The sequence below is a fragment of the Cyanistes caeruleus genome, unplaced genomic scaffold (genome assembly GCF_971803275.1).
Source record: "Cyanistes caeruleus unplaced genomic scaffold, bCyaCae1.hap1.1 HAP1_SCAFFOLD_196, whole genome shotgun sequence".
Lineage (NCBI taxonomy): Eukaryota > Metazoa > Chordata > Aves > Passeriformes > Paridae > Cyanistes > Cyanistes caeruleus.
In genome coordinates this window covers 1-22,429 of record NW_028255984.1, presented here as the reverse complement: position 1 = coordinate 22,429, position 22,429 = coordinate 1, and the positions used below count along the sequence as shown (strand labels likewise).

At 51.3% G+C, this 22,429-nt stretch overlaps 1 protein-coding gene across 1 annotated transcript in view; it reads right to left on the bottom strand.

The window, feature by feature from the left end:
• LOC147645668 (axonemal central pair apparatus protein HYDIN-like) overlaps positions 1-21,928 on the bottom strand; it is a gene marked incomplete at its 5' end in the record, with an annotated part of 45,190 nt that extends 23,262 nt beyond the window's left edge. The window contains 19 exons of the mRNA XM_086874362.1: positions 527-655; positions 1,480-1,689; positions 2,395-2,493; positions 3,003-3,168; positions 4,747-5,063; positions 5,543-5,683; positions 7,005-7,148; positions 7,774-8,032; positions 9,183-9,421; positions 11,252-11,404; positions 12,302-12,466; positions 12,917-13,052; positions 14,273-14,382; positions 15,190-15,422; positions 16,228-16,295; positions 18,219-18,442; positions 19,613-19,731; positions 20,977-21,076; positions 21,765-21,928. Coding sequence (XP_086730488.1) covers positions 527-655; positions 1,480-1,689; positions 2,395-2,493; positions 3,003-3,168; positions 4,747-5,063; positions 5,543-5,683; positions 7,005-7,148; positions 7,774-8,032; positions 9,183-9,421; positions 11,252-11,404; positions 12,302-12,466; positions 12,917-13,052; positions 14,273-14,382; positions 15,190-15,422; positions 16,228-16,295; positions 18,219-18,442; positions 19,613-19,731; positions 20,977-21,076; positions 21,765-21,928 — 3,176 coding nt within the window. The remainder of the gene's footprint in view (positions 1-526; positions 656-1,479; positions 1,690-2,394; positions 2,494-3,002; positions 3,169-4,746; positions 5,064-5,542; positions 5,684-7,004; positions 7,149-7,773; positions 8,033-9,182; positions 9,422-11,251; positions 11,405-12,301; positions 12,467-12,916; positions 13,053-14,272; positions 14,383-15,189; positions 15,423-16,227; positions 16,296-18,218; positions 18,443-19,612; positions 19,732-20,976; positions 21,077-21,764) is intronic.
• Between the last annotated feature and the right edge of the window lie 501 nt (positions 21,929-22,429).

Below are 22,429 nucleotides of genomic sequence, written 5' to 3'. Positions count from 1 at the left end.
AGAATTTTTTTAAGGCAAATGTTTTGTGGTGATACCAGTGTTGGGGAAGAGTTGCTGTCATATTAACATTTAACCAATGAAGTTAATGGGAACCTGCTGAATGTGTCAAAAAGTACCAAATGACCAGGACTAGGGCAACTGTACATGCTCCAAAAAGGCAGGATGGAGGAGGAACTATGTTAAAATATTTGAATATGTGTAACCATTTGTGAATTTGTATTAGGCTGTTGCAGTACCCAGGGTCTATAATGGATGTGGTTGTGTTGACTGGTGTGCCTCTGGCTATGGCTAAGCACACGAGCCAAGCACCCACCACTGTTCCTTTTGCTTTATTGACTTTCAATAGCACTGGTTTGACTTTCTCTGCCCCCAGAAGAAATTGCTTACAGCCCTCTCTATCTCGTGGCTGAGTTTGGGGTTTTCCCCTCGGACCTTTTTCCCCCTTTTCCCCCTCCCCCTCTTTTGTCCCTTTAACACTCTCCTGGGCCAACTGACAGGGCTGGGGTCAGTCACTCGTGCTACTTACAGTGGTGGGCTTGACCAGAAACACACCAGGCAGGTCTTGGTCTGCAGTGCTGGGTTCTAGCACCCAGTTGAATTTAATCTTGCTGGTGTTTGCCAGGATGACCGTGCTGTGATGAACTTCGTTAAACATCTGCAGAGAAGGCAGAGAGCGGGAAGTTACAGAGCCAGGCCTGCTGCTGGGAATCTCCTTCCTCTCTCCTGGCCTTGAAAGCAGACACCTGATGGGAGCAGGGACCAGAGAGGAGATGGGGGCACTTGGGAACCCGGGGAACCCCCAGGCACAGGGCACCTGCACAGGACCAGGGAGCTCTGGCAGCACCCAGAGGTGTGGCAACAACCATGGGAGGGCCAGTAATAAATGAACACATTTCATTGTGGGGACACAGGCCCTCTGAGGGGTCACCAGCAGCCAGGAGAAACAGAGACAGCACGGAGGCACTCCAAAAGAAAAGGCACCTGCATGCAAGTATTGGCAAGCAGCATACAGGCAACAAGGGAGTCACACAGAGCAACACCGACAGGGCCAGCAGCTGGAAATAGCTGTGGGCTTTCAACTGAAAAAGAGTGAAGTGGGGATCATTCTGGGACAGTGTCTCCAGCTATAGTGACTGGAAGCCCAAGATCTTCCCCTGATTATTGCATGGATTAAGAAGAGCGTTCGACAAGAGCATCTCCTTGGAGGTCAGGCTTTTGGAGTGGATCAGCAGAGGGACGTCCAGAGCATCCCCCTGCGGTGCCTCAGGAGGCAGTGTTAAGTCCCCTGAACAAGAGGTATTCCCAGCATTTTGGAGAGGGTTGGAGACGGCCATTTTACAGCTTGGATGCCAGATGTGTCCCACAAAGGTTGTACTTCCAAGCCCCAGAGACAACAAAGGGGCTGGGAAGGGAGCCCTGGAGCGAGGTGGGCAGGAAGGCAGCGAGGCGAGGAGCTGTGCCCGGGGACCCGTGGGGTACCTGGGAGCCGCAGTTGATCTCCCGGGCGCTCAGGGAGAAGCTGACACGTGAGGCCTCCCCGGTCAGCTTCACCTCGTAGGTGGGGCCTCCCTCCACGTGGCACAGCGCTGTGACTTGGGCCATGGTGTTGAGGTGGCCAGTGAAGGTGAAGAAGACCTCCTGTCTCTCTCCCGGCTGCAGCACACCCGACAGCGGCAGGATCCTGAAAACCTGCACGGAGAACAGGAGAGACTGAGGTGCTGAGCATGGAAATGGATGCACAAGAGCACCTTGGAGCAAAGTGCAGCTGTAGCCAGAGGGATCTATTCCTCAGACAACACAGCCAGAATCATCCTGATCTCATCCTGTATCCATGCCACTGACCAGTGGAGGCACCATGAGGAAAATCTTCTCCCATACTCACGGATCAATGCAGTAATACACTACATTGAAGTGAACTGGGATGTCTCCTGCCAGCAGAAATTCTCTCTGATGCACAACTTGCCTTTAAAAAGCATTTATGACTGCTTTTAGAAAAGCGGGACACGCAGAGTGAGAGCTCTTGGAGCTCAGGGAAGGACCCCAGCCCAGCTCATCTGACTCCTGAGGCTTTTCCCCTCTCTCTCTCTCTCTGATTTATCTGCTGCTTTTTCAAGGTGCTACAGCAAAAGCTCCTGCAAAACTTTCCTACGGACCACCTGATGATGTCCAGGGGGAGCAATGCCCTCCACAGGTGCTGCACAGCGTCCTTGGGCCTCCCTACAGCATGTCCTGCGTGGCCTCTCCAATAACCAGTTGCTTCAGCAGCACTTTGTGATGGGTCTGGAGGGATGCCAGGCCCCTCTGTGGGCAATGCTGAGGGCCACCAGTGGGGCTGGCAGCTACAGCCCTGCTTGCCACACTGAAAATGTGGAAGTGAGACAGATTCCCTCTTACCTTCTCCACTTTGAGGGGAATCCATGGTACATCCACGGAGTGACTGAATCCTGCCAGCCCCACTGGGATGTAATGCCTTCCACGAATATATGTTGGCAGCTGAAAAACAAGCCATTTTCTATGCTGAGAGGAAGAGAGAGACACTTGGCAAAGTCTCATTTTAGAAGACAGCTTCAAGGCCACCACTGCAATACCAGCTCTCAGGTGAAAGCAGACACCTGGAAACAGGTGGTCTGGCAGGGTTGGGAAGAGGGTACATGGAGATCAGGACTCATCCCAGCTTGCTCTGGGAAGGAAGCTGGAGGTCTTAGCATCATGATGCAGATGAAAGCCTCATCTTACATTGTGAAGAGAACAAGGCCAAAAAATCCCACACTCAACACAGATCTGTGTTGAGCTTAGATCTGTAGGATCTGAGCAGGCTTCTCCAAGGAAAACTCTCCTGCTCCTCCCTCCCACACAGCCCATGTCCATCCACAGGCCCCGCTGCCCAGCTCACTCTCAAGGCACAAACCAGCAGGGCAGCAAAAAGGGAGGTCAGCATGAGCATGACTTGGTGGTGGCAAGCTGGGGAGACAACACAGCACTGGGTGTACAACAAAATCTACCTCTGCTCTTGAAGATTGGCCAAGATCCTGTGGTTCTTGCAGGTCTGTGTCTGGCTCCTCCACATTTTTAATACTGCAGTGGCTCCATTGAGATGCTGAGCAATTCAAACAGGTACTCTTCAGCTTTGGTGGTGAGGGTCTGAATTTAGGTGGGCAAAGTTCATACCTGGAAAAAAACATAACTGTGAGCAGGGACCTGCAGTGGGAGGGAGGGACACCTGCATGAGGAGCTCCTGGTCAGGATGCAGCCCCTGGCTGGGTGCTGGTGCACTGAACTCAGGAATGGTTTGATCCAGCCCTTCCCAATCCAGGCTGGAGCAGGTCTGTTCTAAACCAGCCCAGGGATGACACTGAGGTAGCAGTGGTGCAGGCAGCTGCAACTGCTTGCATTGAGGAACTACAGAGGACAAGGATTAACACATTGTGAGGATGCAAAAAGCACAGTGGGACAGGAAAAGACAGGGAAGGAGGAGAGCAAAAAGTGAGATTTGAGACACCAAGGGCACACCCAGGCAGTGATGAGCCAGCACAGCCCTGCCAATGCCCAATGCCAGAAACTCTGCAGCTCTCCCAGGTATTTATCAGGAATGTTTCCCTGACAGTGCAGGCAGGGGTGGTTGGCATTTCCCAACACTCCCAGCTGGCTCAGGTCACATTCCCCACTTTAGATTGAAGCAGGTGCTCAGGGTAACTCTGCTTGTGTTTCTAATGCCACGTGAGGACACAGTTGGGCTGTGCCTGCCTGTCACCCTGCTGAGCTGCAAGAGCTCCCCTACAGCCAAACACGGCCTGAATGCTCCATTCCCAGACAGGCATTCAGTGCCAATAATGACCTGCTCCCCAAAGAATAACTGTCTTTAGCTTTGTGGCTTCTTATCTAAGGCTGGGTTTCATTTCTGGATGAGAGGATCTCTCATCATAACCCCCAAGAGATCCATGGAATATCATCTATTCCACTGCCTTTAGTTTGAATCAATGGTTTGAGGCAACTTCCCAGGACCATGGTGCCCAGACAATGGCATTTTTCACTCTAAAATAGAAACTCTCTGGGAGGCAGGGACAGGAGATGGTGTGATGAACAAGTCCTGCTGTCCAGCACTACAGAACCCATAAGGGACGTGTTGCAGTGGGGAAAAGTCAGAATGAGTAACAAGTGTCACCAAAAAAGGGAGTGAAGAATCCAAGGTGTCCACCAAGAGTTGAGCCTTGGGAAAGAAATCACCCTGGCACTAAAGGAGTTGTCTCAGAAAAGAAGGAAAAGGTAACGAGATGTTCTGCATCAGCCCAGGTGCTGAGTAGCTCTTTCTCTGCTGTTGGGACTTTCTGGGCATCCTCCAGCACAAGGCAAGGGAGGAAGGCAAGGAGCAGAGAGCAGCTCCTGCACAGAGGACCCATCCCAAAGCAGAGGGGCCAAAAGGGCACCCCCAAAAGGGCCTCCAGCAGCACTGTGGGAGCTGGGATTAGGAGCCCTTCATCAAGGTGGACATCGCCTCAGGCCACAGAGCTCTGAGAAAGCAGCTTTGGCCCCAGCTTTCCTTCCCAAGGGAAACCACTGTGGGGGCTACACAGCACCAAATTGGTGGAAAACCTATTCCCTGAGCATGCAGCCTGAGCACAGCTGGTCAGTGTTATTTGCACAAGGAGAAGTCAGAGCAGTCTGTCAGATCCTAGACAAACAGCTCTGTTCTTTGCAAAGCACAAACAGGACAGCAGGAAGAAGAGGAGAGGGCAAAGGTGCACATACCTGAACTTGTGCACCTGGCTGTCTGCCTGCAATGCCCAGTGGTACTCCACAGGAAGGGGGCTGCAGTTGCTCATCCTCAGAGAGCGCACTGCTTCCGTGCCAGCCACGATGCAGCCAAACTCCAGGCTGCTGGGCTGGATTCGGAGATTTGGGAAGTGGACTTCTCCCCAAAGCTCGATATACTCCACATAAGGATGGTCCCTAACCATGTCTATCTTCAGAATCTTCTGTTCTTTCCAGCTGTGAAGCTCCAGTTTGTAAGCTGGGTCAAATGCGATGTAGACATGGCAGGTCTCCTCTACACCCACTCTCACAGGCTGCAAGGAGATGGACAGTAATTAATGACATGCCAAGGTCTGACAGCATGAAACAGTAAATGCTCCAAGTGTGGCCCCAGCATGGGCTTCTCAGTTCATCGTTCACTTCTTTATAGCAAGGGTGTGACTGCAGGCACCACAGTCCAGTCCAGGATTCCCTCAGGCTCACGTTTCTGTGCTCAGCAGCAATACAAGGGGATGGCTGCTGGAGAGCTGGGATGCTTTCCAGGAGACACCTTTACTGCATTGGCTTGCCCAGACCAAATTGCCTGCTCCCTCCTCCTTGTGCCTTAAAGCCAGGATGGAACTTCTCAATTCAGGTAATCTTTTGATTCCTTCAGCAGCTCTGCTGATGCAGCTCAGGCCAGCCCACTGCTGATGCTACACAGTGAACTTGTTGACTCAAGGACCTCCCAAGAGAAAGGCACCAGCACATCCCTCCTCTTCCAGCCCCACTGGAGGAGTCCAGGGCTGCTCACCTGGCCATCTGGGAGGGGCTGCTGGTCCTCATCACACACCAGGAACGGCTGCTCCACGTCCAGCACGAGGTTGAGCGGCAGGGAGCAGGTGTTTGTTAAAGCCAAAGGCTGGTACTGCAGAGTTAGGACATCACTGGGTTTCTATGGAAACAAGGAAAAACAGCCTCAAGTAGCCAGAGACCTCCTCCTGCTTCTGTTGCATCTCACATTTTTCAGCCCCAGAAGTGCACACATGCTATTGATCCTTTCTATTTGTTTCTACTTTCCCAGGAGATGTTTCTTTATAGCAGATGCTTGTCATGTTTAGAAACCACAGCATCCTCTGGGGACAGGGCACCACTCCCATGTACAGATGAGGGAATAGGAGAGGAGGAGGCTGCTTGAACAAGACCTAAAGCAGAAAGTGAGTCCAGACCATTTGTGTCCAGTTTTGTCTCTCTATTGGGTAGAACAGCACTGGAATATCTTCACTCACATGCTGTCATTTCTTACAACCTTATTGGCTCTAGCAGCCTCAAAAAAGCAGTTAGTCTGCAACAAGTGTCCTGCAGCCCCTGCTACAGGGACAAGGTGTGTGTGGTCTCAAAGCTGTGATCAGCCTAGGCTCTTCCTTCCTGTCTGTGCATTGTGCTGGGCTTCCTGCATGGTTTAGAGAAACCAGAGAGTTTGGGAAACTGCTTCTGGATGTACTGATATCAAACAGGTGCTGTGCCATAGTATGCAATCAATCAGTTGGTGTGTGTGGCATCGAGCAGAACCCGGGCAGAATCAGGGAGAGCTGAAAGGCTTCTAATTACATCTGAACTGCCTGTTCCAGGGATTCTGTACTTCAGTGGAAGCCTGGGAGCCAAAGGAGAGGCCTGACACTACAGAAACCAAATCATGAAACATATTCTCTTTTTCAGACAACTTGCAGGAGAGGGAAAGATGATGCTGGAGCTGGGATCCAGAGACTAAAGGGCACCTGCTCTGCCTCAGTGTTATCATCACTGCAGGATGTCTGGGGGTCTTTTGAAGCAGGTGAGGCCTAGGGAAATGCACAGAGCTATACCTTATAGCTATACCCTAAAGCATCCATGCCAACAGCAGAGAAGGCAAAGAGACACAGGAGATGATGGGTTTTTCCTCGTTAGCCTGAGGAATTCACAGAAATTTCCATTCTTCCCCCCAGCTTGCCTACAGCTTCAGTGTACAGACATCATCGTGCCTTGGAGGATCCTTAAAATCCTCCCTTTACAGTGTGCAGAGAAACTGGCATTTCTCTGCAAGTGGCCATGATCCCCACAGCAGTGCAGCTGTAACTGCAGTTTTGCTTTGGGGCAGTTAAATACCAGTCTCATCTCTAAAAGCATCTTCACTCACTTGACCAAGTGCCTCAGGCAGAGCAAAGAGGGGCTTTAACACAAGGACACACCCCCCTCAGCCATGCTGCTAAATGCCAGGATGCAATCCAGAGACTTACCTTCTCCACCCGGAAAGAGAGTTTTCTGGCTGATACTTCTATAGAGGGATCTATGAACTTGCAGCTAATGATGGTTTCTATGATCTTCTTTGTCACCACGCTTGTGCCAACGACAGCTTCACACCTCATGTAATCCCTCACCTCCTGCATGCAAGAGTCACTTGTCACCAGTGGAGGGTGGCAGGGCACCAGCAAATGCCCTGCACTGGCTCAGCACCCAGCACAGCCCCTATTCCTGCCACACAGTTACAGTGGGCACTGCCTCCTTTTCTTGCCGTGATGCAGCTGATTTATTCTGCACTCAGCTGTCTGTAACACTGCACCCCAATGCCCACAAAAGGCACTTGTGAGAACTCCCCTCCCTTCACATGGCTTTTGTTTTATCTGTGCTTACCCCAGATAAACCACTTGGCACTTGTTGAATTCCCTTTCTTTTTGTGCTCCTAGTCTAAGTGTAACTTATTTGTCTGCCCTTCTTTGCCGACTCAGCGTGCAACACCGTTTGCCCCAAAAGAGCATTATTTCCTTCCAGCCCTGCTTTGGGATCAGCACTGGGTTTTGGTAGCTGTGGAATCCCAATAAAGCCTTGGCTGCTCTGATGGTGGCCAGCAAGGAAAGCAACTGGTGCTGCCACAGAAACGTGCGGCCTTAAAGCAGTTTCTTGAAGGGCCTTGCTCATTTCCCCAGGCAAATGTCAAGGCACTGTGGAACAAGGCCAGGGGAGGGGATGTGAGGGCTCCCCAGGCTCAGCCCTTGGTGGGGACCTCACCTGTGGCATGTGGGAGAAGCCTCGCAGCACCATGGCCACAGACTGGCCTGGCTGCAGGTGCCAGGAGCCTGGCTCCAGCCCGAACACGGCGCTCGTACGACTGCGGCTCTCGAAATCATCTTCGGCCTTGGGGCTGCTGAGGGCTGAGACGCTCTGGCCCTTCCTCTTGGCTGGCCTGTAGCATTCCACGCTCCAGAAGAGCCGATGGAAATGGTGGCCCCTGTTTGTTACTTGGAACTGGTGAGTACTGGGAAGGTGGCTACAAGAGAAGCCAGGATGGAAAATGGTGTGGGAGCAGCTGTTTCCCTGCTCATCAGATTGCTCCTGATGAGCAATCTGAGGTATTCATAACTTGGGGACTGTCTTCATTTCCAGCTCTTAATGTGGGCCAGAAACTGTCTGACAAGCTGCCCTTCTGGTGTCATTATTGCAAAGAGAAATCTGCTTTTAATGCTAATGTAGCATTTTCAAGGTGAGACTAACAGGACCTGGTGTTTTCCTCCAAAATGTTTGTTCTGGGCTGATTTCGTACTGTTACTGTATTTTGCATTGCTCTGTGCCCCACACTGTCCGTGAATCTTTGAGATGCTGCCCTTGAGGACCTTGTGTGTGGGGTATGATTGCAGGCATTTCTAAAAGCCAGCTCAGAGGCAGCTTCTGCACGATCCCAGCAAGCTGGTAAAAATCGTCTGCCTGCTCCAGGAGAGGAAACCAGGGCAGCAGGGCCCTCTCCTTGGTAGCAGCTTTGGTTTTGCACTGAGAGCCATTTGCAGAACTTCATTTTGCAATTAGAAACTGTTTTGAAGTGAACTTTGCAAACTCTGCTGGCAGCAAAAAAGCCATCGAGGCCCTGGGCACAGCAGGGCAGCAGCAGGGCCCAGGAACAGCAGGAGGAAGCGGCAGTGGCACTGCGGGCCCCACACAAAGCAGCAGTTTCCATCTGGCCCTGGAACTGCTCTGGGGGCTCCTGCCTTCCTGGGGGGGTTGGTGCCCTCCTGTTTCTCTGTTCCCGGGCCCTGCTTGCCTGGGAAGTGCCATTTCAGAAGGGAAGGCTGTGAGGCCATCTGCCCTTGGTCCCTCAGCCCCACGGAGGGACCGCCTCACCTGGGCGCCCTTTTGGGAACCTTTTGTTCTGGGGCAGCTGTGACACCACTGCTTGATCAAGTGAGGACATAAATGTATTACAACTAAAGACAATTCAGTGGCCATTTAGCAACTGGTTTCCCTTCCAGTGGCTTTTGAGGGTATCTAACAACTCTCAACTGGCCACCACACGTTTCTGAAGGAATCTCTGCCTTCAGGGAAGGACTCAGGGATTGGAACACTGAAGAAGATCTTGCCTGAAGGACTACAGCAAAACTGCTCCTTGTTGAGCCAGGAGGAGAGGTGGGAGTGGGGAGATCTCCTACCTGAATTGGTATCCCAAGTTGAGCTCTGGGGCCAGTGGTTTGTCTGTGACAATTGTGGTGCCAGTGCCCATAGCCCTCAGTAAGAAGCTGAAGCAAAAGCTGTTCTCGATGAAGAGCTGGATGGAGTCAGCAAAATGCCCAGTGTCATCCAGGATGGCTGTGACAGTCACAGGAACCTCACCCCTAGCGGGGATCACTCCTTCTTGGGTTTCAAGAACAAAGCACTGGGGTTTATCAGCCTGTAAGACAAGCAGAAGATGCATTTAGGATGGAAACCATGCACCGTGATCTCTTGTGGGATATAAGAAAAGGACAGACTGAAGAGGGGAGGATAAAAATCATAAAGGCTTCATTTCCCTAAATTTGAGCTGCAGTCTCAGGCAACAGCAGAGCTCATACAACCTGTATTTTCCTCTCCTTTAACAGACTCACCTAATGACCCCAGCTCTGCCCAACCCAAGGGATGTTTATCCTCAGGAGAGTGTTCCTTCCCCACTCTTGCTCTGGAGTGTGTGCCAGGGAAAGCTGCTTTCTCTCTCTCCTGCCTTCTCACAAAGGCTCAAGGCCAGAGGAAGCCAGGACTGCTCAAATCCCACTCCAGAAACCACACAGCTGGAGGACACTGCTGAGATCCTGAAGAATATCACTGCAATACCAGTTGCAACCCCAACACCAAACTATTCTTGCCCAAGGGGCCATCAGTGCTTCTCAAGATCCCCTGAAGGACTGAAGCCCTCACTTCCCACTGACCATCAGCTGTAGAGAGGTGCCCCAGTGCCCTCTGCTTTGGAAAAGCCACCTCAAAATGGTTACAGCAGAGCAGAAAAGCAAGAAGCAGAAAGGAACTGGATGATGTGTGCTCTGTGCACATGGCCCACTCTTCCCAAGAACTCTTGTCATCTGCTTTCTCATGGACTCCATGGATTGGGCAAGAGAGCTGGAAGCTGCTCAGAGCAGGGAGGAAAGGTCTGGCACCAGCACAGCTGTACAGACACAGCTCTGCAGGCCCAGCCCTGCTAGGAGCACGTGAAACCCATCATTTCCATGCCAGGCCCACCCAGCCAAGATGCACTGCTCCCTGCAAAGGCTGAAAGCAGAATTTCATTGTGGAGTTAGAGAAAGCTGTCCTGGAAAAACCCCTCACTTGAAGGTGGCATTTATCCCCCAAAGAGCTGGAAAAGCAGCAAGTTCAACTTCACAGCCCTCCTCCTTGGCCCAGGAGGCTGTGGCTGGACTCTCCCACATGGCCTGATGCTTTAGCCACAAACACAAACAAGGCCATAGGATCAGGTTTGAAGCAGCTCCACAAGTTCAGCACATCCAGCATGAAGAAAAACAAACCTCAAGCCCCTCCCAGATCTCCCCCTCCAGCAGACAACCCAGCCAGCCCCAGCCCCAGCCTACAAGCCCTTCCTGGCTGTGCCAGCCCTGCTCTCCCTGCCAGGGGAGCAGCCCCAGCTCCTTCTGCCCTGTGCAACCTCCACATATGAAAACAGCCTTTCTCTGCAGCTGCTCCCCAAAGATGCTCTTCAACAGCACAAAGATCACAGGCTGGGGGGGTGCACAACCCCCACACATCTTCGTGTGCACAGCCCAACTGGCTTGAGCCACAGGAGCTGTGACAATTGCAGTCTGAGGACAGAGCTCACACCCTGCTCTCCACTACAAACAGCACTTGGGCACAAAGCAAATGCAGCTGGGACAGGGAAACCATAGGGAAATCCAGGCTCTCTGGGGAGCAAAGGAACACAGGTTTCTCTGATCTCAGAGCTCCAAAAATGTCACACGCACATCTAAAGACCTTCCAGAAAGTGAAGGGAGGACCTGTCACCACAATCCAGACTTGTTTCTGCTCCAACATCTCTGCACCTGATTTCACCGAGGGCCCCAGCTAAAACCACTCCAGAGCCAGGATCCTCTTGCCTCGCTCCGATGGAATATTGGAGTATCCTGCCACCTCTCACACCAGATGGGCCAGATGGAAATCTTGCATATCAAAACCAGTCATAAAAAGTCCTGGCTGCTACTGACCAGTCAATTCCCTGGAAAACAGCCCCACAGGTACTTACAATCTTGATCCTGAAGTCTACAGGGACGAGACCTGTGTTGAAGAGGGTAAGAGTTTGTGAGCTCGGCTGTAGCACTGGGATCATGCCAAAGTCTATCTTCTTTGGAGTTCCATAGATTTCTGCCAGCTCTCCAGAGCTCAGGAATTCTGCTCTCTGTTCCAGGAAGAAGCAGGAAAGAAAGATTTTTATAAAAGCCAAAACAAACCACAACAGGGAAACCTAAAAAAGCTTAAACAGCTCAACTCTACTCAAGTTATTTATTATTTATTATTTATTATTTATTATTTATTATTTAACCACTCTCCAGCTGAAATGCTGGGCTTTTGGGAAAAAAAAAATAAAGTTACATATTCACCTCCAAATTCAAAAGGATCAAGGTAAGAGAAACTTTCAAAATACAAATGATTGGCCCAAGGTAAAAGCTTTGCAAGAAATGTCTAGTTAAGACCAGGCTGACAGGTAAACAATTGGTTATTCTGGTGGGGAGAAACCCTCCTGCTTAAGGTAAGCAGCCTGATAGTTGAAAGCAACTGTTGTGTCAAACTTCAGGCTCCCTGGCACAGCCTGCACTGCCTGTCCTTCCTGCTGACTGATTTACATGCAGTGTCACAATGGCCCAGGGTCAGATACTTGGTGCCATCCAGGGAATTTGCCATCATCACTTCCATGTGTTTTAATGTAAGTTTAAATCCTTGCAACTACTCTTCAAATGCCAGCTTTCCTTTCTTTTCCACAAAGCTCAACCTTCCCAGAAGTCTTCTGACATCCTCTTTTGTGCTTAAAGAGATGACATTTGAAAACAGGTATTTCCAAAGTTACTAGCATTTTAAAGATTAATTTAACTAAAATTATCCTCAATTCCATCTTAGGAACTACATTCAGAGTCAGACACTGAGATTACCACCTATAAGGCATAAGCTCTTTATGGCACCAGTCCCTTCTGTCCTTCTCCACAGCAGCCTGTGCCTGTTTTTCCCAGAAGAATCCCTGCACACTCTGCACCCTGCCAGGAGGAGCTGCACAAAGGCACACATCTCCCCTTGCACTCACCAGTGGGTTTCTTTCATCCCCAAACACGCCGATCAGAACATTGGTGCGATGATCGCCCAATGTTTGCACTTGGATTGTAACCGGAATCTCTGCAGTGCTGCGAGGCTGGACAATGCCACAGGGTTTGGGGCTGGAGTACAACACAGGAGAGTCCTCCTTGCGTTTCTAGAAGGGACACAATCAAATGCAGCTTCAGAGGGACCTCCAAATTCAGCTTGAAACTCCTTAACATCCACCGCCACAGCAACTCACACACGTTTTTCAAAATCCCCAGGACAAAGGTAAAAGGCCCAAAGAAGATGCAAGAATTGCAGGCTTAGCATTCTCAGGGGGTCCTGCAAGGAGGCTGCCAGCACAGCTGTTGGTGTCTGTGGCTGCAGCAGCTTTTCACAACCCTCTAAGATCTCCCACCAGAGAACACCCTGAAGACTAGAACATAAACTGTTTCCTCAGGAGGTTAAACTGCCTCCTAAAGTTTACATTCAGGTAGGATCCTGCTCTCAGCAGATCTGAATAAGGCTGAACAGAAAACAGCAAGGTCTTATCCAAACCCTTTTTTCCCCTAATAATCTCCTCAGCAATATTTGAGAGGAGGAGGTGGATGCAATGGCAAACCTGGGGAATGAGCCCGTAGCAGCCAGGAAGGTGAGTTTTATTGGTGATGATGAACTTCTTCTCGTATGGCTCCTTCAGGTGGCACTTATTGCAGTGCATGATTTGGGGGTACACTTGCAGCTCAGGAACCAGACATCTGGGCAAAGAGATGACCCCAAGGGAATCAGAGATACTGAGAGAACAAAGAACATTTACCCCCAAAGATAACCCATTTGTCACTGTCAAACAGACATTTAACAGCCCTGCAGTGAGAAATTGCCTTCAAAGCCTTCCCACTCCAACACGGCTTGTCAAGGAGGGGCAAACCCTGAGAGGCAGCAGCCAGAGGCTGCCAAGTGCCCCAGGCAGAGCACTTACTTTGTCCCACAGCTGCCTCAGCCTCTCCTTTACCCCAGAAGGCTTGCAAGGACTCCTGTAACAGTCCCGGTGATCCATGAGCTCTGGGGGAGCATTCCCAACAAGGATCAGTGCTCACTAAGGCTCAAGGAACACACGACTCCGGTGTCTCAGTAAAAATGACTCCCTTCTCTCCCACGGGGCTGTTGCCCTGCCTGAAAACTCAGCTGTTTGCCCCAGCTTTGGAGGGCATGGGACACCACCTGCCCTACAGAGTGGGTGATCACCCCCTCCCAGTTCCTACAGCTCCCTCGGTCCTTCACTCCACAGCTCCATGCACTGACTGTCCCCATTTGCACTTGCTTGACAAAACTGCAGCCCAGGCACTGACTGCATGGCTCTGCCTGCGAGAGGGAGCAGCACCAGGGAACCGCATCCCTCTCGTCATTAAACTGGCAGGATGGAATTCTGCTGCAGCAAGAACAACTTTTGGTTTAAGTCTGAAAACATTCAAGCTCAAAATGGGAAGCAGAGGAAAGGAGAAAAACTAGAGCTGACTTGCCACATCAAGGGCTCTTTTCCCCTCGTAAGATCTTGCCCTCACCACTCTGGCTGTGAGCCACTTCCCCACTGTCATGTGCCCTCATGAACAGAACGAGACCCTGACTCTCAGCAGGCTGCTTGGTGTGTCCCAAACCAAAGCAGGGGGGTCTCAACCCAGCACAGCTCCATCTCTTGCAGGAAGAAGGAGAGCAGGTCCTCGGGAAATTTGTTCCAGCTCAAGCACCAAAAACCAGGCCAATAAATGATTTCATTCCTGGTCCCTCTAGAAAAAGGCCCAGGACTGTGCTGGGCTGTGAGCAGGGCTGCTTTTCACCACAGGCTGCTTTCCAAGCACTGCTGTTCTCGTGTCCAGCTGGTCACAACATGAGAACATTAAACAACACTTCCCTTGGGAGCTGCAGCCAGCAAACCCTGTGCCAGGCAGTGTGCTGGGAGAGGCCAGGGAAGTGCTGGTACCTGGCTGTGATGATCACTGATGCCACTTCCTTGCCAACACCCTCCAGGCCCACCAGGTCCACCAGCATTTTCCGGTAGTATTCCATCACCGTGTTGGAGCACAGGGTCACCTGGTGGAAGAGAAGAGCAGTAAATTCTTCCTTATAAAAGCTCATTACCCACACGTGGTATTCTCCAGTTCTTGTTTCATGGGAAGGAAAGGGAGGATTTTGCCTTAATTACTCTGCTGATCCATGTGTAGAGCACAGTCTCTGAGAGTAACAAAAGCCTTCTGGCAATACCAGATTTGTTAAACACACCTTGCTATCATGGCATAGGTCAGCTAAATTCAAACATTAGGCTAAAGCTCTACACACCACTGTACCCAAATTAAGGGGCCAATTTTTCATCTGACTACAATGACACAAATGCAGATGAAATCTGCTGACTTGGACAGAATGAGTTCAGCTTTACAGCAGGAAGCTGAGGGCAAATGTGGCCCAGCAGGTGCTGGGCAGTTCATGGCTGCAGAGCTTTTTGTCTCCACTGGAGATCCCTGCAATGAACACAAATCATTCTGCTCCCCAGGAGAGGAGACATGAGACCAAGAAGAAAAGCAAACTGCTTTCTACAATGACACCTCTCATTCTGTCCTCATCCTTCCTCTGCCCACTTGCAATCAAAGAAACTGCTCTCAAAAACACAAGAATGGCTCCAGTACTTTACCATACGGTTTGTGATCTCAGCGTATGATTTTGGGAACAAAACAGTGCTGCTTCAGTTACATCCTGAGTAACCCAGCTAACAGAGGCCTCAGGCCAGTGCAGATCTCTCACTCACATGATCCTCAAAGCTGGCATCAGAGCTAAAGCCCTCCCACACTCCAGTGAAGCTTTAGCCCTGGGGCTGAAGCGTGTGTGGCTGGACTCTTCCCATACCTCGATATCCTGGTGTCCCTGGGGGAGGATGGTCCCTTGGCTGGGATTCATTGTAAACTCCCTTGGCTCCACATAAAAATGAATTCCCTTCCTCCAGGATGGGTCTCCTTCCTTGCAGATTTGATCCAAGCTGCTGACAGCAGGCTGCGTGCCATCGTCCGACATGCGGAGCTTGAATGTCACGGCCAGCGGGGAGGTGTTAGTGAGGCGACAGGTCATGGTGCGGGGAAAACCTGGGAAAAGGACACAAATATCCATTTAGGCACCAACTGTGTCATGACTCCTGGTGTGAACAGCCTGGTAGGATGAAAGGGTGACTGCAGTTTAGCTCTTTACTATGTGAACTACAGCTCACCGAGAAGCTACGTGAGGAATTAATGGAATCTGGAGCTAGAAGGTGATGCAAAGCACCCTAATGCAGTTTCTCTCTGCAGCATCCTTAAGGCATCTCCTGGTTTGGTTGAGCCAAACAGACTGAGCAGGTGACAGCTCAGAGCACATTCCACTGGAGGCAAACCTGAGCCTTGCTTCGAGAGCAGTGATTAGGAACCATGTCCCACCTCACCCAACAAAGGGGGCCATCACAGCCCTGCTGCTCCCTGTGATTGCTGCCTGCAAGGGTTTACCCCACTTGAGCTCTGAGATTTGCTTTCCATCCTGGAAAGCCAGAGCTCCAGCCACACATGGTGGGGATGTCCTGCAGAGCCCGGCCACCGGCCACCACTGCTCTGCACTGGACATCTGGCTTGGCTGGCCAGCTCTGCGGGCAGGAGACTTCTCCCAGGCCTGCTCACCAAGAGTCATTTGAACACAGATGGGGGGAAAAAACAACTGCAGGCACAGCCCAGAGCTTCTATTCCTTGGTTCTATTTGATCTGACAAGGGCAAAATGCTACCTGAGGCACCAGCAGCCCTGGAGTTCCCAGCCTGAAGAGGCTGCTGTGGCAGAAGACGAGTGATGGATGTTTTTATGTTCAAGTGGTTCATTGTGGAACGCACAGATCCCTCACGCTGTGCCCAAGCCCAGGGAACACTCACCGAAGGAGATGTCACCGAAGTGGAGCTCGTGGAGGTCGAAGTGTAAAGCCGGCCCAGTGACACACCCCCTGCGATGACGAGCACAGAGCAGGAGGAAATGCCTCGGTTAAAGGGAGTCACAAAGCGTGTGGCAGCCCTGGCTCGGGGACATAAAGCCTGGGGTCAGGGGCACCGTGGGCTTCAAATCAACACAGCACCATGTGCTCAGCACAGTGTCCGTGTGGGCAGGAGGCAGCTAAAGCCAAGTGGCCGGCAGCCAACAGCCACTGGTGGGGATTTGGGCACAGGGCAGGCAGGAAAAGCCCCCAGTTGCTGGTGGTGCCATGAAGGACCCTGAACACACACCCACACATGGCTCCATTGCCTTAGTTTCCCCATCTGTAATGTGATGGACATAAAAGTCCCCACAAACTTCTGTAACCAGCCTTTCCAGCCACGGGCTCCCTGCTTTGCTGCTTCTTAGCTCCAACTGGTGTTCCCATGGAGGAGCTTTCTCAGCAGATTTTGAGCCACACAATCATTACTGACAGACTTTAGAGACATGAAGCCAGGGGAGCCCCAAGCATCCTCTGAAAAGAGCAGCAACAGTTCTGCACAGTGGGCAGATGAATCCTAGAGGAAAGGACCAGCCTGGCACCAGTGCAGCAGCCGGCACAGCCAAGGGCAATGGCTTCAACAACCAAACATGGGTGTCCTGAATCTACCACGCCACCCCACCTGTCCTTGAACTCAGCAGACAGGCTGCAAAAGTCACCAACATCCACTGAAATCAGCACTTGAAGCTGCACAACACTCATGAGTTTATTTTGTGGGTGACACCAATCCATGCCCACTCTGCTTTTTGGTTAAAAATCAAGGACCAGTGAACTGTGCCTTCTCTTGTGTTCCCAGGACTGCCACTGGCTCTGCTCTACACATCTCTACAAGAGACACCTGCCCTTGCCCAAGGAGAAAGCTGCTTATGCAATAATGTCCCAGGAGCAGTTTGGGGGGAGACAGAGGAGAATCAATTGATGGTGAAAGGTTCCCTCTTGATTTCCAAAATAACAGAGCAGCACTTTTCCTCCAAAAACAAAGCCAGCATAATTGTTTCTCCAATTATAATAATTGTTCTATATGGTGAGACCTACTCACCACTTTCCTCTTGCTAAGTCCTAATTTTCTTATTCTTTTTTGATCCATCTCCCTTATCTCATTGGTATAATCAAGTGCAGGGTGCATTCATTTCTTTACTGCCTTGATCCAGTGCCTCCCAACAGCAGCAGCCTAGCTGCAAAGCTCCAGAGCAGCCAGCATCAGCTTTCCTGCTTGCAGGACATTATCCTACCAGCACATGGCTCAGGCTACAAGGGACAATCCCTCGTGCTGCTGTGGAACTGAGGACTGAGCTCTGCCTTCCCTGTTATCACCCCTTCTCCCTTTGCTGGGCCAGGATTATCTCTTGCAGTGGCACCAGCCCATGGGATGATGCCCATGTCCTTGGCACATTCCTGCTGCACAGTTCCCTGTCTCCCAGCCCTTTCCTGGCTGTGGAAAGGAGGGACTGGAGCACTCTCTGCACAGGAGTTGGGAGCACAGCTTGTCCCCCACAGCATGGCCATGAGAGGTGAGGTGAGGCTGCTGCTGCCCATTTGGGATGGATTATGAGCAGAAGTTTTTAAAAACACTGCTGCTGCTGCAGAATCACCCAGGCTGCCCCATCTCCAAAGCCCTGGGAGCTTTGCTGGGTGTTGAGCTGGGACAGCCCAGAGCAGCTACTGCCCAAAGCTGATCCATCCCACTGCCTGCCATGGCCCAAGGCAGAGGGAGATCCCTGCAGGGAGGAGTCATTCCAGCCCCCGGGCACCCTACACTGGGGCAGTGCCAGGATCAGAGCAGAGATGAAGAGCTCAGGAAACTCCTTTTTCCTCTGCTCGACCCCAAAATGAGGGAGGTGGGGGATGTCCCAGAGACAGCTACAGATGTGCCCAGCAAGCTCCCAGAGTCCTTACCAGACTGTCAGGATCACAGGCGTAGGAGATGCAGCCACACGGAACTGGAATTGTTCCTCAAAGCTCCCCAGGACGGTGGCATTGAAGGAGATGTGAATCGTCTGGATCCCACCTGCTGCAATGACGCCCTCCTCGGGGGCAAACTTGAAGCAGCGGCCCACGGTTGTGGCTGAAGGGATGTAGGTGAAGGGAGCATCTATAGCTCCTCGGTTCATCAGTTTCACCTGCAGCAGCAAGAAAGCAAAAGGGAAATTCATGTGCAATCTTCCCTTCTTGTCAGTTATTTTCTAATGATGCAATTCCCACCCAGAAAAGGCAGAAGATGCTTTGTGCTGCTGAAAGGCAGAAGTCCAAAAATACAACAGGACAAGTTCTGCCTTTGGGTTTTCATGCAAAGCAGCAGTAATTGCACATAACCAGAGTCACCCTGGGCTTCTCCCATGGACACAGAGCACTCCAGCTCTGGCCAGCATCACCAAGCTCATTCAGAGCTGGCCCTGAGAGCAGCGTGGGGCAGCTGCGTAGTCAATCACCAGAGAGCTGCCACTGCCCCACTTAGCACAGCTCCAACAGTTCCATCTACTCATTCACCTTTTCCCAAATCATGACAACAACACATTGATAACGAGGCATCACCACCAAATACAGAGACAGCACCATCTTTTGGTAAAAAAAACCCAGGGTGTTTTTCCTTTCCACAGCCAAGCTTTTGAAAGAGTCTGGCATGATGCAGTGCCTTATTTTCTCCCTCTTTCAGTTGCTCTCTATTTTTTTTGCAAACTTGACACTATTTTGAGGGGGAGGCAAAGAGGTAGAAAGATCCTTAGCTTTATTCCCAGGAACACTTTTGTCTTTCTAGAGTCAGGGATGCAGCAAGGCTGGAGTGTGGTGAGGGAGTGGTCAGCAAAGGAAAGAATCCCAAGCCCTTTGCAAGGGCCAGCACTGAACCAGGAGGCTGGATGGCTTTCCTGTGACTCCCAGGAATAAGCAGGAGACACTCCACTGAGAATTGTTTGCAGGGTACTGAAGCTCAACACAGCCAGTTTGTTCCAGCTGCTTCTGAACAGTCCAGTGCAAAGGTGCCTTGTGTCTGGGGCTGCCACAAAAGCCTCTGAACGTGCAGCTTTTTGACCCAGTCTGGGTTTCATATGCCAAGGGGTTGTTTTTCAGGAAGCTTCTGAGCTGACCCCCAAGGAAGGCTGCCAAAAATTGGCATTGCCAAGGGACTGGGGCTTCATGAACAGCAGACACACCTTTCTGACCCCACCAGATCTGCCCAGTACGTCCAATATTCCCTGCTCACAACTGCCCGTGTTGTCAGGAATTCCACAGGTCCACCAGGCTTGCTGCTGCCTCAGGAGCCATCAAGATCCATCCCAACCCCTGCTGCTCACCTCATAGACGTGGGAGGTGTTGACAAAAATGTTCCCAAGTTTCAGCATTTGACGGCTGAATTCAACCACGGGTCCTTGGCCTTCCCCTCGGAGGTGCAGGGGCAGCCTGCTCCCACGGCCTGGGGAGAGATGCTCATTTCAGTACAATAATTCCCACTGTTACACTCTATTTTCCAGCCTGCCTGAATGCTGGCCCCTGACTCTGAGCTGGATAAAACCAGCTCCTGATATTGCAAGAGAAGATTTGGACCCTTCTCTTCCCTCAGGACATTTCCCTTGGGGCTGACTTCCAATTTCTAACCCATTCCTTGGGCTGGTTTCCAATTTTAGCCACCAGTTTGCTGAGTTTAAAACATCTCTCATGTCCTGAAGTGACAGCCCAAGGAGTAATGGGTATCAATGGAAAGAAAGGAAATTTAGGTGAGGTATTAGGAAGAAATGTTTTACTGTGAGGCTGGTGAGACACTGGAGCAGGCTCCCCAGGGGAGTTGTGGAGGTTCCAGCCCTGAAAGTGTCCAAAGCCAGGCTGCTTGGGGCTTGGAGCTACCTGCTCTAGTGGGAGGTGTCCCTGCCCAGGGCAGGGCTCTTGGGACTGGACCATCTTTAAGGTCCATTCCATCCCTAACATACCATGATTCTATGGTTTCCTTCCCATGCACCTAGAGGAGATTTGAAATCCATTCAGTGAAGGCACAAAGCTCATCAAGAGTTTGGCAATTGTACCTGGCAGATTGCTGGGCAGCAATTGCCAAACTACCTGGCCCAGTAGCACAAGACTTTGTTGCCCAAGCCCTCAACTTCTGGCACTCAGCATTGTGTTCTATCTCCACAGACTGGGAGCTGCAAGGTGCCAATTCCCACACAGGGAGAGAAGCAGGTGCTGGCCTAGGCTGGTCCCTCTACAAAGACCCTGGGCTCAGTGGGGCTCAGCCACCTCTGGTCTGGTGGTGTGTGGGCAGTGGGAGGTGATCCAGGCTCAGGGAGCACATTTCTAACTCAGCTCCTGCTGCCTGATGATGGATCCATGCCAAATGGACCCATCCTGGAGGTCACTGGTCTAGAGGGGCTTAGTGCTTGTTCTCTCAAGCTGTTCTGCTCTGGCCTTTGAGGAAATGCTGGCAAAGCCGTGCCATGAAAACTTCTCCCTGCAGTGCCTGGGTTGTTCTGGGATCAGTAACCCAGACCCAGGATTCTGACCCTGGCCTTGCACAGGAGACTCCCTGGAAGCTGCAGGGGCAGTGGCATGTGCCAGCACTGCCCTGCTGCCCAGGGACTCTTCCCAGCAGTTCCAGGGGAGCCCAGTGGGCTCAGGCTTGCACCATGGCTTCAGTAGGGCTGAGAGAAGCAGGGGAAAGGAGCTGTACCTGAGATGTTGCAGTAAGCCACACTCCGATACTCTCGGGCCTTTAGGGGTTTAAAGGTCACCTTGATTTGGACTGAACTATTTGGCCCGATCTCTCCCTCCTGAAACAGAAAGAGACAGCAAAACATTTCTCTTCAAACTTCCCATTTCTTGTGTACAACCACAGTCCTGCAAGCCTTTATTTAGAGCATCAGTGATGAGTGAACAACACAAGGAGCCCAAGGAAACGCTCCAAACCCAGCTCAATACACCACTGGAAGCTCTCAATGCTCAGCTGATCAGCTCCCACTCTCCACAACATTCCCACTGCTCTGACACAAGCTGTTGGTCACATCATGCTGCTGTCAGCTGCAGTATGTAACTGCCTCTGTGCACTGGTGCACTTGGCAAGAAGAGAACATGATCCCCTTCCCTGGAAATAAAAATATTAGTTTAACCTGTTTGGAAAGAAAGCAGGGGTTGGGATTATTCTGGGGTTTACTCCAAGATGAGAAGGGATTTTGCACTGTGCAGACACCAGGCATTCATCATCTCTCACAATGCCAATCCTCAGAATCAGGGCTCTGGTTGATGGGAGAACGTGGGGGTTCACTTACATAAACAGAAGAGGAGGAGGAGGAAGGGGAAGGGGAAAGGGAAGAGTTAGAGTGTTAGAGTGTTAGGGAGTTAGAGAGTTAGAGTTAGAGTTAGAGTTAAAGTTAGAGTTAGAGTTAGAGTTAGAGTTAGAGTTAGAGTTAGAGTTAGAGTTAGAGTTAGAGGAAGAAAGTGAGGCTCTCAGCTATCACTTACCAGTGGCTCAAGGGAAAAAGCATCATTGGAGAATAGCATGGGGTCTTCTTTCACCATCATCATCTTCTCCCGGACGCTGCTCTTCAGGATGGCGCGGCGATCTTCACAGGAACCCTTCTTCTTCGCTCTTCTTCTCTCTCCCGTCGTGTTGTCCACGCAGGCCTCTCACGGTGAACGCAGCAAGTAACACTGCCTGCAGCCACAGGGACAGACAAAGCCAGCAGATGGTTCAATGAGCCCGAGATTTGCAGAGAGAAGTGGAAGTGCAGGAGAGCAAAGCACCTGGGGAGGAGCAGCAGCAGCTCCCAGCAAGGGCTGACCCCAAGCCATGGCAATCCCAAGTGGATCAGAGCATAACTTGTTCACTGGTACAACAGGTAGTTTTACTGCACACTTGCAAACACAGGAGAGGTTTGGAAAGCCAGCATCCCTTAAGAGAACCTCCGGCCTCAAAGCCTCTGCCAAAACTGAGGGACAATCCAGCAGCCACCTCAACTGGCTTTTCCTACCCCTGAGATGCTCAGGGGAGGAGATAAAGATCATGGAGCAGGACTTCCCTGGGAAGGGGAGATGAAGCTGGGTCACAGCTCTGTGTTACCAGCATCACTCTTGGTTTCTTCTCTTTGGGACCTGCCCTGTTCCCTGCTCTGCCTTTCTCAAGAGCA